This window comes from Strix aluco, chromosome 9, assembly GCF_031877795.1.
Source record: "Strix aluco isolate bStrAlu1 chromosome 9, bStrAlu1.hap1, whole genome shotgun sequence".
NCBI classification, from domain to species: Eukaryota; Metazoa; Chordata; class Aves; order Strigiformes; family Strigidae; genus Strix; species Strix aluco.
This window is the reverse complement of record NC_133939.1, coordinates 5214056-5227645: the sequence shown is the minus strand read 5'-3', so window position 1 is coordinate 5227645 and position 13590 is coordinate 5214056. Positions and strand designations below refer to the sequence as shown.

The following is a 13590-nucleotide window of genomic DNA, read 5'->3' as shown; positions in this document are numbered from 1 at the left end:
AGGACACTGTTTCAGAAAGCATGACTCATACATAAATAGCTTCCCTAAAAGAATAATAAAAGCTTTTGCTATTACATCACCTAGCAAAGCCAAGAGCTACGTGACACTTTGATGGGGCTTTGGTGAAGTAAATGACTGGTGCACGTGTGGCACCAAGGGCATGTGCTGGCTTACCAACCTATGAGTCTAATGTTCATGCCTTTGCCTTTTATTTTTAAAGGAAGATTATTGCTGTGAATGAACATTAAATGGTTACTAAAAGCTATATAGCTAGCAGAAGGATGATGTACCGCATCACCCAAAATAGAGACCTGCAGTACTATTTGTTGGGTGCTTTTTTGTACTCTTTTCCCTAAATCTCCACCCAGGAGAACCTCCAGTTCCAGCAGAGCATACAGAGCATCAGTTATGAAGCTTTACTGAGTTACACAGCTGTTCAAGGAGGGTGGTGGTGAAATGAAGTGCAGTTTTGGGGTTTTTAGATAGGATTACTTTGAAAAATTATTTGGAACACAGCATAAACTACAAGGGCAGCCTTCACTGCACTAGCACATCCTGTCCAGCATCACAAAGAAACTCATTCTCTGGGAAATGTGAAAATCCATAACGGCTTGCTTCAGTGCTTTGCTTTGCTTAACTTCTTAAGTAATGTGTGAGGTAACCATATTTTTGTAATTTAATTTGAAACTGGGCAGGACTCATAAAGCTTTTTGTCTTGGACAACCTGAATTGTTTTGTTTTTCTTTTAAATAAATGAATGAAGATGCAATTATTAAATTGTAACAGAATAAAATAGATGATTCACTAGATTATTACACTGGAGGAGAGAGCGCTGCTGGCTGAGTTAATAATAGTTCATGCACAGCTCTGTCTTACAAGTACACAAAAGACAAGGTTATGCATGTTCTCTACAAAACTAATTTGGCCAAGTGTAAGCACACAGCCTACTTTTTTCTGCTTATACATCATAAAATCAAATTAGATGTTTAAAAATGTAAAATTGCTTGTAACTGTCAGCTTAAGTCCTAATTCTACGGATATAGTTACTGAACTGCTGAAGGGCAGTGCTGAGAGAAATTCATCCTTTCAAATCTTTTGCTCTACATCTTAATCCTCTGCAGAGAAAGAGGAAACCAAACATGAAGCATGAGAAAAAGGGAGAAGACAAAAATACAGAAATACAGGGATCAGACTCAGTTATTTCTCTCCTGAGGATTTTATGTTGGCCTTAATGTATAATCAGCCCCAAAGTCCCTCGCTACCTTTGGATTGCCAACCACCTGCTTTCCTTCAGCCTCTCCAACAAAAATCGTTCAGCTTATTTTTGAGAGTAGGCTTTTCTCACTAAAACTGGGAGAGAAAATAATTGTCCACTATTTCTTTCAGCGTGGCAGGAAAAACTATCAGTGTGAGCAGAAATGGCATGGAAAAAAAAGAAGTGTGTCCTCAAGCATTAGATAAATTACTGGAAACACTGTATATGCTTTACTGTTTACAATAACTGCTAGACTGTTCCAAGGGAAGGATTTAAAGTAATTGTCATCCATATATGTTTGAATCTTAGACAAACCACACTATTTTCTGTAATCTAGGATTTCCATAGTGGGCAGGACATCCTGATTTTTTTTTTTACAATACCTGCTAGCAATACTTTTTCCACTCCAACACAAAGTTTCTTTTTCTTCTTAAACTCATCTTGAGCTTCTGGCAGTCTTTCCAATAACACATGCCTGCTCCATGTCATCATCTGTCATCTTGCTCTCCTTTTATATCAACAAGCGTCACAAGAACATGAGATAAAAAAACTCATTGAGAAAGTGTCTTCTTTCTCCACTTGACGCGCCTTTCTGCTACCACCGTCATTAAAATCTGCCAATTCATTCAACAGTCTAATTCAGGAATAAAAATTTAAGACAACTAACAAATCTAATGATTTTCAGAAACCTCATACCGCAGTGAAAAAGTAAAATCTATACCTCTAGTGAGAATATGTTGTATTCTACATCCATAGAGGTTGAAACTTTGCTTCCCACAGAAAGCTTATTGTGGGTTGGGTCATTGTGCATCCAGGGAAGAAAAGGCAAAGGAGGAAAAACCCTCTTCAGCAGATACAAGTAGAGGGAAACACAGGGAGGTGATTTCAGATATTAGCAACTGCAAAGGAGGAGATATTTGCACCAAGCATGCAAGATTGCCTAGAGACACAGAAAAGGCTAATATCAAAATATTTTATTGATCTACCTGCCATGAGGGCCAGTTCTTAACCAGGTGACGGCCCTGACATTGTCTGTTGGAGAGGTTCATAGTGGAGCCAGGCAGAACAGTCAAATGTGCACTGTACTGGTCACAGACTCTTGGATAAAAAGAAAAAACACTGGGACAACTTCCTTCTGCACCCAGGTGTGACTATATGTGGGGCCATGCCACATCTTCACCAGCTTTCCTAGTACACAAGCTGGTGCAGTCTGTGCATCTAGCGGTGAGGTTAAGCCCTCCACCATGTGGGGCATAGTGTCCTTCTAGAGGTAGAATCTTACCCCCAGATTACAACAGTTTGTATTTAGTGATTTACAAATGAACAGGGAGATGGAGAAGAAGCAATATCTAAATGTAGTCCAACACTGCATTAAGTCAGTCAGAAAGCACCACTAAAGACAAAAGCTATATGCTACAGTCCATGTTTAAAAAGGATTTCACTAAGAGTCTTTGTGCTGGCCCGTTGTGTAACTTCGGCACTCCTGGAAGGTGCTGCTCATTTTGTGAGATCTCTGTCATGCTTCTGAATCCATTTCTGTTTCTGATGGCAAGCTAACACCTGCAGCAGCTGCAGTTTCCCATGCAGATGCTGCAGGCTGAAGACTGCAAGTATGTCAGAGAGCAGATTTCCAGTTCAAAATTCTCTTGACAAACAGGATGCTGTTCAGCAGTGATAAATGCAAGGTACTACCTCAAGCAGGAGGAACTGAGCATGCAAATGCAGATCTGTAGGAAAGGACCTAGGGTTTGTATTGGTTCACCAGCTGAACACAAGTCAGCATCAGCATACTATCACAAAAAAGGCAAACCTCATCTCAGAGATAAACAGGGCTGTTGTCAGCAAGAGACATGAAATGAGCCTTCGCCTCTAGTTGGCAAGAGCAAGGCTTCTACTGGAGACACGTCCAGCTTTAGCCAGCACACTTCAAGAAAAACCGAGAGTGTTGAAGTAGCCTGGCAGGAATGACCAAACTATATAGAAGAATGAGGAAAGATTTGGGCAGTCAGGATTGTTTACTCTGAAGACAAGAAGGCTGATGGGAAGCATGAGAACAGTATGTAAATATGGTGCATCAGAAAATTAAGACAATAACCTTTTCATGGGGGACAGGACTAGACTAAAAGTGCTTAAAGTCCACCAAAAAAATGCCCACTAAAGATGAGGAAGGGCTGGTAAGGGTAGTGAAGCTCTGAAACAGACTGCTTGAGGAAGATGAGAAACTCCTATGCTGGAGGTATATAAGGCCAGTTAAAAACATCCCTCTGAGAAGAATGCTGTAGTTTACCTTTTGCTGGTATGGTGAATGGATTGCATGAGTCTCTTCAGAGTCCATTCCAGCCTAATTTTTCAGAGATTCTGTGCTGAGAAAGCCATGTTGTGATTGATACACAAGTGATGAAACAGATTCTTGCTCAAAGGTGAGTGGAAGTGTTTCTGATGCGACATTTCCCTTTAGACCCACTGCAAGGTCAGACTGAAGCTTGGTGCTCAGATTCAGTTACTTCTTTTACTGCTTTCTAACTTAAAACCTCAAATGTTCATTTTCTGGGAAAATGCTGATCACCAGGGTCCTTCCCAAGGGCTAAGTTAAATTCAAAGTTCCATTTTCAAATTAGGCTTTGTTTTGGATCTTCGAGTTTACATTTCAAAAGAGGGAGCATTTCCCTCATCTGGTCGTTTTCTTTCTGCTTACAAGCTATAATTGTGAAGATGCAAATTGCTATAAAGTACGGAGCAGACATAATTTCAGTGCTAACTTTTCATTCTTTTTATTGCAAAGATCTCTTGTTTCTTTTCCAATTTCTTTGCTGTCTTTCCTTCTCCCCTTCTCTGTGTCAACCTGTTTCTATTGGAAATGGCTTTTACCCACCTCCCTTCTGCTGGATTCTCTCATTCCACAAAGTTTCTACTTGCTTTTCTGCAAACTTCTTGCTTGTTGCTGGACCCTGTCTCCTTCATCCATTCCCATTCATTCGTTCCTTCCTGAGCCCAACATTTACTAGCCTGTTGTGTGCCATCTTTATCTCTATTAGTTGTGATAAAATCTAATGCTTTATGCTATCAGAGATTAATTTATTCTGTATGTAATCTAGTCCAGACCTTGGAAAAAAATGCAATCAAGTGTTAATAATAATTGTAATGTGTAGCAGATTACCATCCCTGGCACAGAATGGTTTCATTTAAATATAATCACAGAAGCAGAGAATAGTTGAGGCTGAGTAGGAGATCGTCTGGTCCAACCCCCAAAGATGATCTGTAAATAATAAAACAGGATAATGGTAATGAACTGAGAACATAAGTTCAGGGAAATTTGGTGATGCATAATGAGATAAAGCATTATCTCATTATGCATCAGAAAAAATATAGCAAATTACAGTAGGTAAAAAGAAATCTCTCTTCTTGGCAACCTGGGATTCAACTCTGAAAGAATTTTTGAGACTTCCGAAGTTTTAACACAAATGCAATCCTAAAATACTTCTTATTAAGAGCCACATTTGTAACAACATCATGCGTACATTGTGGAATTAGAAAGGAGATCTTTTTCATATTCATGTGAATATAAACCTGATGTTTGCTTATATATATAGAAGGAACATCTTGTACCTCTACAGCTAACGCCTTTTCTACACAAGGGAAATTTGGCACGTTAAAATGACTATTTGGCTCCTGTAGCACTTGCACAATGAGCCCCTCCGTAGGTGCTTGCAGGAATGCACTGGTGACTGCAGCACCTCTTAGGTGGCAGATGTGAGCAGCTATGTGAGAGACAGTTCCAGCTGTACTCGGCTCTTGCTTCAGCTGTGCACAGAAAATAGGGAGAGTCACTGACTCCTTCATTAAATACTTCAGCCTCAACAAAAAAGCATCACGCAGCTGCAGCTGATGTGTCATGGCACCAGACTGTCAAATGTTACTGCAGATCAAAAGAAGCCTTCAACCATCACCTAAACTTTCCTAAAGCACAGTCCACCTGCTGCATCTCTGATTTATGTTATCATCAAGGGACACAACAAATAAGGGTAGGGATGGAGTCTCTTTAGCAAATGTCCTAGAGGGGAAAGTGTGGGTTTCTTTCAGGCAGAGATTAAGGAAATAAAAAAATAAGTATTTGGATATTGTGCATTTCCAACCAATCTGTTGCCATCTGGGGCCATTGGTTAGGAGATCTCTGGGAATTGCCCTAGGTCACCTTGGTCAGTTAGCTAGTCCTGACACCCACAGTTCAATCAATCGCAGATGTCTGAGCCTTGAAAATGTTATAAAAATTAGGAGCTTTGTTGGGGGCAGGGGGGATCAATTAATTTTTGGACAATATATCCCTTCAGTCACAATATGGGATAATTTAATTGTGCTATCACAAGGACAACAGTAAAATGTGGTAAAGATTACAGATAAACTTCCATTTTAAAAACAGATGGTGACTAAATGATTAGTTTTAAGCTGTATAGAAAAAGTGCTTGGCCCCAGCAGACTAGAGGTCAAAGCAACATCATTTCTAACAACATCAAAATTATCCCCTTGCTCTTTTGGAGTGACTAACACATCCTTATTTGCTTTTTTTTCCTTCTATTTTCCCTCCTCCTTGAGCTGTTTTCTGTAAGACCCTACCTTTATGAGGAAGGAATTATATAGCCCACTACAACATTTTACGAAAAGCTTTAGCAGTGCCCTGTGATAGTTTTACAATTGAGAGGACAAGTAAGCTTGCATTAGATGCATCAGATGCAGGCAGGAAACAGCATTTTAAAAAGTTACTGTGTTCTACAACATTACATCCTGTAGCTGGGAACTTAAAGCATTTTTGACAGCTGGGTCTCCATGGAAATAAGTACACTAAGACTGCAGCTATTTTAAGAACTTAAAGGACGCCAGAAGGTTATGGATAGGTACTACATCTGGGGGAGATCAGTCAATTTTTGGACAATCCATATCCTTCACTTCATGTCTTCTATTCATATTGCCTATACTAACTTAATTGGGCGATATCAGAGACTGCAGAAAAATGTGCCCAGGGACATATGAGAAAGAAGCAGCTTGTGTTCAGTCCTGGTTTCATATGGTTCAGGACACAGGCAGTAAAACCAGTAGAGATCATCTTAAAGGCTTTGTGACAGAAGGTAAAACTGAAACAAAACAAACATAATCATAAGACTTATTTGTTAAATTCAGTTTTCTAATATTCACATCTGACAAGCTCCCACAGTTGGCCTTATCAACTCTACCATCTCAAGACACAGCTGGTCTTACTATAAAGACAAGTATTGCACAGTGTCCCACTACTTTTTTCACCAGCCCATCTCTTACCACTCTATGTCTAAGCCGCTCACCTGAGAACTCTCTTCTGTAGAGGCCTCAGAAAGCTCTTTACAGAGCCTCCTCGTGAACATTTTCCACTTGCAAAAAGTGTGGTGTCATTTGCCACCATTCCTGTCATAGAGACTAACTCAGACTCTCTTTGGAGCCACAAGTGATAATTCATAGCCATCTCTTGAGCTGGGTAAGTAATGCATTTTTAGCATGGGAATAGTAATGTATTTTTTTCTTCTGGAAACTTGGCAGAGAGCTTCTCTTCTCCCCCAGCAATATGCCTTTCTAAAGGACAGGCCAAATCAAGTACCTGGATGTTATATTATGCCTTACTAAGTCCAGTGTTCTCAAATTCTGCTCATTGGCATATCTGGGCCAAATTTAAGCAGTATTCCCAAATAAGAGAATACTTTTTGCAAGAAGCTATCCTTGCTTTATATCAAGCTTTTATTCTGAAAACTTTGGGGAATATACCTTCTTTTCTACAGCTTAGGAAGTCAGTGGATAAACACTAGCACCACGGAAAATCTGAGCCTGTCTCGTTATTGAGAAGTTAAAACTGTTTGTAGAAAGCCTGTCACATTTCCATCTCTGAACATACATGAACACACCGTAGAATTAGTAGGAACTGATCTAACTCTCCACATTGGCCAGAAAGCTCACCTGCACCAGGAGGGTTTTACTCTGTGGCCTTACGAGTTCTTCTGGAATCTGGAACAGAAAAGTGAAATGCTCCCCAAGGCCAGGGAAATACCACAGCTATTGAATTATGGGGATTACACAGAGAGGATTCTGTTGAATAAAGCAAAAGGAATGTCAGCTCATGACCTGTCTTGCTGACTTGTAGGTTAGAGAGCCAGGTGTTTCAGCAATGATGCCTTGAAACCCCAACCTGCATGGCAGAAAAACCTCCCTATTTAGAAGATTTCTACCTTACAGATTGTCCTCTTCCACGCATTCTCACAAGCCTATGCTTGGCCTCTTATTCTTCAGTAAAATTACTGTACATTTTCTATACTCATACAATTAGTAACTGTACCTGCTAACAGGTGCTAGAATTTTTAAACCGGGTGTATCCACGAAGGGTCTGTGCACACAGACAAATACATCCTCAGCCGCAATATCACAGTGGCATTGTGGCATTTCCCTGCACTCCTCAGTGCCTTTGGTGTTTCTTCTGGGCAGGGACTACTGTCGGTGAGCAGGTTGGTGTAACACCCAACTAAAGCTGAATCAGGTGGCAGGCAGTTCTGAATTTTCAGTAACAAATGATCAGAAAGGTGACTATTTTATTATTTTTAAGTAATCAACATGGAAACAATAGCAACAATTAAGTCACAAACAGGCATAGCCTAATTGTAACCACAGCATTAATACTTAAAAGGAATATAACAGAAATTACAAGTATGTTAACATTATTCATTCTCAGTCAATGAACAAAAGTGTACAGTAAGGTCAGCATTAATGTATTAAGAATGCTACAAAACCAGCCAGCCAGTGTCCTTCAAAAGCAGAGTGCTTCCTGTAAGACGGGCTGGAACGACCGCTGTCCGTCCCTTCAGGCAGCTATAGTCCTAGGCTGCCTATGGACCCTGCCTATTCTCCCATTTCTACATGTAGTTCTGATATCTCCCTTTGTTTGTTAGGGGTACAAAAGCACTACCTGCTAGAAAAAAAAAGAGCTACAGTGCCAAGGGCCAGCCCTCACACTCTGCATGAATAATGCATGTATGCAGCCTGGGAGCTCACTAGAGGCAAAGCTGGCTCCCTTGACAGTGTGACATTCATCAGTATCTGCTATTCAATCTCTTTTCCCACCCTCCCTTAACTCCTTGCTCCATGGATAGGACATGCTTCTGGAGCTGTACCGCTTTCAAAATGCTTTCTTTTACATATCACTCTTTAATAGGAATTCTGTAACACAAAATTAAAATTTTGCTTTTGTAGAAAGGGGGTTCTTTAAATACACCCCTTCCATCTCCTAGTCCTTACACCGTACCTTCCTCTTTTTCAAAATATTTACTAATGCATGTACTTAACCACCTGCCTCTTAATAGAAGTACCAAAGTGACACTACAAAAGGCTAACTTGCATTTGGTATTGTGATCCTGGCTCCTCTTGGTCTGAGCAACATAGGATAAACTTCTCAGCTAGAACATTTTCATAATCATAGAGAGGGATACACCCTCAAAGGTAAAAATCCCTGGTCTTTTTAGAACCAGACCAGAGGACATCAGTGTGAACAAAGCAGTAATCTCCATCTTTCTTCCCATCAGGATTCCTCCTAAGGTGCCATCTGCCGTGTTGTTTTCACTGTAGAGACAAGAGAAGACATCAGCTTGTCTATTGTCAATTCTAAAAGTTTTAATGGGGAAGGAAAAAAACCCCTACAGCTTGCTCTAGTTGCCTCTCTTTTTCTCCCAGACCCATTTACTAAGACCTCCCCTACTCCTCATCCAGCTTGTGATGCTCTGGGAAAAAGGAAAAAAAAAAAAACAACAAAAAAACCCCACCAGCCCAGAAAAGTAGACACGTGATTATTTCTGTGGAGGGTTCAGTATTGGTTTTAGACACTACTGTTAGTTGCTAAGTGCTTCCCATAGATAACTACTTTTAATCATATTTTTATTAATTACAGCAAAGCAAATCTATTAACCAATACTGTAGATTTGTGCTGTCAGGCCAAGTTTGGAATTGTCAGCCAATTCTCAGAAACAATGCAATATGCACCAAACAAGCAATAGCAAGCAAGCAAATGACTATTTGCATTCCTCTTCTGGCAATCAAGCTTAAACAGCCCAGAAGAAATTAAAACTTCATGTAAAACTAAGGCTGTGGTTTCACAACATGACATTTTCTGCAGCAATATTGCTTTAATATACTGCCCTGCATCCCCTGTTCTGCCAGTAGGTTTGTGGGACAGTGCTCTGGGCTTTGGTAGGGAATACAGAGCGAGGACCCAGTGATTAAGCCAGTACTACTCTAGTAGTCTTCTGCTATGACACCCCAGTCTAATAAAACTTCCACCCTGGCTTATTCCCACAAGTAACACACCGGTGTAGTAGTCCTGCCAACTGGTCCCTCTTCTGTCCGATGCTTCCCGGAGTGCGGCAACTCTGAACTGTCCCGATAGTCTCGGCCCTTGGAGTTCTGCATGTCCAGCACTGCCCGGCTCTTTGAGGGAAGGGGTGGCTTGTTCTGCTGTCCCTGCATGCTTGGGCTGACCTCAGACCTCGATGGCTTGACTAGTTTTTTGAGCGGTGCTGAGTTCTCTAACGGTGTAGTCATCTTTGGTTTGCCTTGAGTCTTTTCACCCACATTCTTTTCTTCAGATTGGCCAGAGCAGGTATAGGACCGAAACCGCTGTGTGGGGACCAGGAAAGGTGGTGATGGTTGTTTGCCAGAGCTCTTGCTGCACTCGAGCTCCTGTGACTTTGTGACATGACAGCTCTGATCAGGCAGTGGCGGCTGCTCTTTTCGCAAGGCCTTAGGGTAGTCCTGCTCTTTCTTTGATGTCACCTTGCCCTTAGAGCTCATAGAGCCATACAGTGGGTTCTCAAACATCTCCGGCTTTTGCTGTCCCTCCTCCTGAAGCAAAGGCTCTGCTGTGGTTTTCCCCAGTTCAGGTGGCCTACAGTCATCAAAGCAGTGTAAAAAGGAGACTTGTAAGGAGCAGGCAGAGACACTGACTGATTTAAAAAGAAAATGAATAGGAAATGAGCATGATAAAATTAAACTGACTGTACAAATGGGTAACAGGATAACGATTAAACTCAGGCAGGGAGGAGAACAGAATTGTGTATTGTTTTTACTTTGTTTAATCATTGTTAACATGACAGCTGAGAGCAGATGTGCATGGTACTGTATAAACTCCCTGCTGGACTACAGTCTTGTCAGAGTGATACTTGGCTTCTCTTTAAACAGAGTTAAGCTACTGAGCCAAACTGTGCCAAGTGCTTTGATGGCTGTGCGACATGCACAAATCTGAATTTAAATATTAATAAGAATCCTCAGATCTGGCAGAGAGGATTGAAATGGCTGTCTGGACAGTTAACATCACACTATAGCATTTTACAACTAGGTCAATCTCCTCTTGCTACCAATGCCACACTGTATTCCTAGGGAAGGGATAAAATTCCTTAATGCACCCAAATGCATAATATGTAAGTAATAGCTATATACTCTAGGGTGAGACAATCACTGGGTGTTCACAGCTGAGCCCTTTGAATTGAGGCTCAGACTGGAATAACAGCACAGCTGTACAATGGGACAAGGGAAGTTTCGTGGGTTTTGTGTGTCTCGACCTGATTTGGCAAGGCTTTCATCTGGAGAACTGCCACAATACTTAAAAAATCAGCAACAATATCACTGAACAGAGTGAAATAGGTCTGAGTAGCACATGTTCTTTGGGTGTCTTCAAATGAGTTGTGTTCCTTGCTTCAGGTTATTTTCTGGAAGTCAGTACATGCAGGAGCAAAGAGCTGAGAGCATGATGAAGTGTTGTCAGGTACATAACAGATTGAGGCACTGCTTGCAGCTCTGACTTCTTTTCTGCAAGTTCTGGTTTACAGAGTGCCACATACATTTACCAGTGAACTCTAACCTAGACTCAGAAAGCAGCTGTCACTATGAAAAAGAGGTCTGGAATGAGGACACTGATTGTGTACATGCACTGGGGTGAAGTAGCCTCATCACTTTACTAAGTTGGGTAGGGATGGGAGATTTTCAATTGCTGGATGGAAATTCTGCATCAAGATTTGTGATAGATGCAGCACATGGATGATAACTTCTATAGCAAGCTGGATGTTTGTATACAAGTGTAGGTAGAAATTCAGTTAAAGTACTTCACATACGATATCTGAAGGAGCTCTCCTTCCCATCCAGTGGAAAGACCTGTGTCACACTCTTTTCTTCTTTGTTACTACAGTCAACTCTGTAGTCCTCTTCTCTTGATAGAGAATTATATATTTGTGGCTTTCCTTTCACAGAAGTCTGAGAAACTACTGCACTGGTTTTCTTTGAGTATGTGATGTCTGCATATGTGACCTTCACTTATTTTTTTCTAATTTTACAGATAAAAGACTGAAACAATATGCTGCACCTTGGACCCTACATACAGATAATGAAACAGTGACTGTGCAGAATGACAGGAGAGAGAGGACTAGCCCCAGTGCAAAACTCAAAGACTCACAGGTACTCTTGACTCCGACTACAAATGCTTCTGTTTACTGTAGGCTGGAGGGATGTTTTTGGAGATAGAGGCGACAAGGAGGGTGATGTGGAGGATGTCTGACTCTGTCCCAATATGGGGGTAGTCTCTTTGGGCTGCTGCTCATAGCTCCAGAGAGAAGGCGACTGGTCTGGTGAAGGTATCTGCTTAAGCTGGCTGTTTGCAGAGGGTTGCTGAGAGAAAGCAGCCATCCCCAGGTAGTTGGGGTTGCTGATGTCTGTGGGAGTAGAGCTGCTGAAGAGAAGAAATATTGTTAGGAAGACACATGCACAAATACATTTATTTTTTTGTCTCCCTGCCAGCTACAAAGGAGTTAGTGCCCACTGACTGCTTAGATTCAATACCACCTACTTTTTTTTTTTTTTTTTTTTTGCCACTGTTGTTTCAGAATCAGAGAGTAAGTGGGAGTCCTGTTAGCACCTCCTTCCCCTGGGTCACTGGAGAGGAAGCAGCTGGGTCAAGGCCACCTCCCCCAGCCCCAAATAGTTCTTCTGGCTGTGGTAGACGATTCCATTTCCAGGCTGCAGAGAGCACTCAGCTTCTGCAGCCACACAGAGGGGCTTTTACAGGTTTCTGAGCCCAACATTTCAGCTGGCAGCTGCAGCAGGACAGCTCCAAGAAAGAGGCAGATCACAGCACCAGGCAGCATTGCACAGCATAGGGACATGCTGCTGGAACAATAGGAGAGACATCTGGCCTTTTGAGGTGTACCCATATAGACTGGCAGGCAGAAGGCAGGAAGCTGCCTGAGAAGAAATGCACCTGTGGAACTGGAGTGAAAGGACAGCCTTACCCAGAAGCATCCTATGACTCTTGGAAAGGAGAAGACAGGCAGTTTGAGCATAGCTTCCCACCCCAAGCTGGCAGAGGTAAAGCAACATGATTACCGTAACATATCCTCCTTTCCCGGGTTGTCTGGAGAAGAGGAAGCACTCCCCCAGTAGCGAGCAATAGCTGCTGCCTCTCTGGCCACCAGATGAGTAGATTTTGACTTTCTGTTGGAAATAAAAGGGCCCTTTTTAAGTGGGGTGCAAGGACCCAGCCTGACTGATGCATTCTCAGCTTTTGAAGCTTTGGGCACAGAAGCACTGACCAATGCTGAGAGAGCCACAAAGGCAGCTTCCCAGTGCTCACCATGCCTATTAATACTGCTCCCACAGCAAGCCCAGCTTTGCATTTATTGAGCCAACTAGTTTTCTGTAAGTGACTTACCCACTTGCCCTTTACCTGTTAGTCTGATCCCAGTCTTTGCTAGGCTCTAAGTTGCTGGTGTTCTTTGGTTTCTGCCCAGCGATTTCATCACGTTCAATCTTGACAAAATCTGAAGGAAAGAAAAGGTGTAAAAGAGTGTTTTGGCAGCTTCAGAGTCTGATCCCCTAAGTTTTCTGTGTTACTGCTTGTATTAAGGTGTCTCTCTTTGTCTATCAGAATGACAGTGAGACAATTTTAAACAGTTGTTGCTATTATGTTTTCAACTGCCCACTGATATATATCGTGTTTTGCTGACATAGGAAAAAAGTGTGTATCTTGAAATACAAAGGTCATGATCCCCCAAACAGTCATTTTACCATTGACAATAAATGTTGTGAGGCTGCTTTTGTACTCTGAAAGAGAACAACCAGTAGGAAGGTGAAAATAAGGAAAATTCGTGATCTTTTAGCTGGGGAAATGCTCCTTGAGAGTCTCACATGCTCTTTGCAGATGTTCCCCAGGGTGACTGGAGAAGGGAGAGCTTTGGCACCTTGTCATATAGCCACTGCAAGTGGAAATAAGGTACCACCATTCAATAAAATCA

The 13590-nt window shown here is 41.8% G+C and overlaps 1 protein-coding gene across 1 annotated transcript in view; it reads right to left on the bottom strand.

Moving 5' to 3' along the window:
• Positions 1-7837: 7837 nt before the first annotated feature.
• INPP5D (inositol polyphosphate-5-phosphatase D) overlaps positions 7838-13590 on the bottom strand; it is a 57529-nt gene continuing 51776 nt past the window's right edge. Inside the window, exons 25-29 of the mRNA XM_074833520.1 lie at positions 13023-13116; positions 12683-12790; positions 11757-12029; positions 9620-10196; positions 7838-8878 (exon numbers count right to left, since the gene is read on the bottom strand). Of these exons, the coding sequence (XP_074689621.1) occupies positions 8876-8878; positions 9620-10196; positions 11757-12029; positions 12683-12790; positions 13023-13116 (1055 nt within the window). The 3' untranslated portion in view covers positions 7838-8875. The remainder of the gene's footprint in view (positions 8879-9619; positions 10197-11756; positions 12030-12682; positions 12791-13022; positions 13117-13590) is intronic.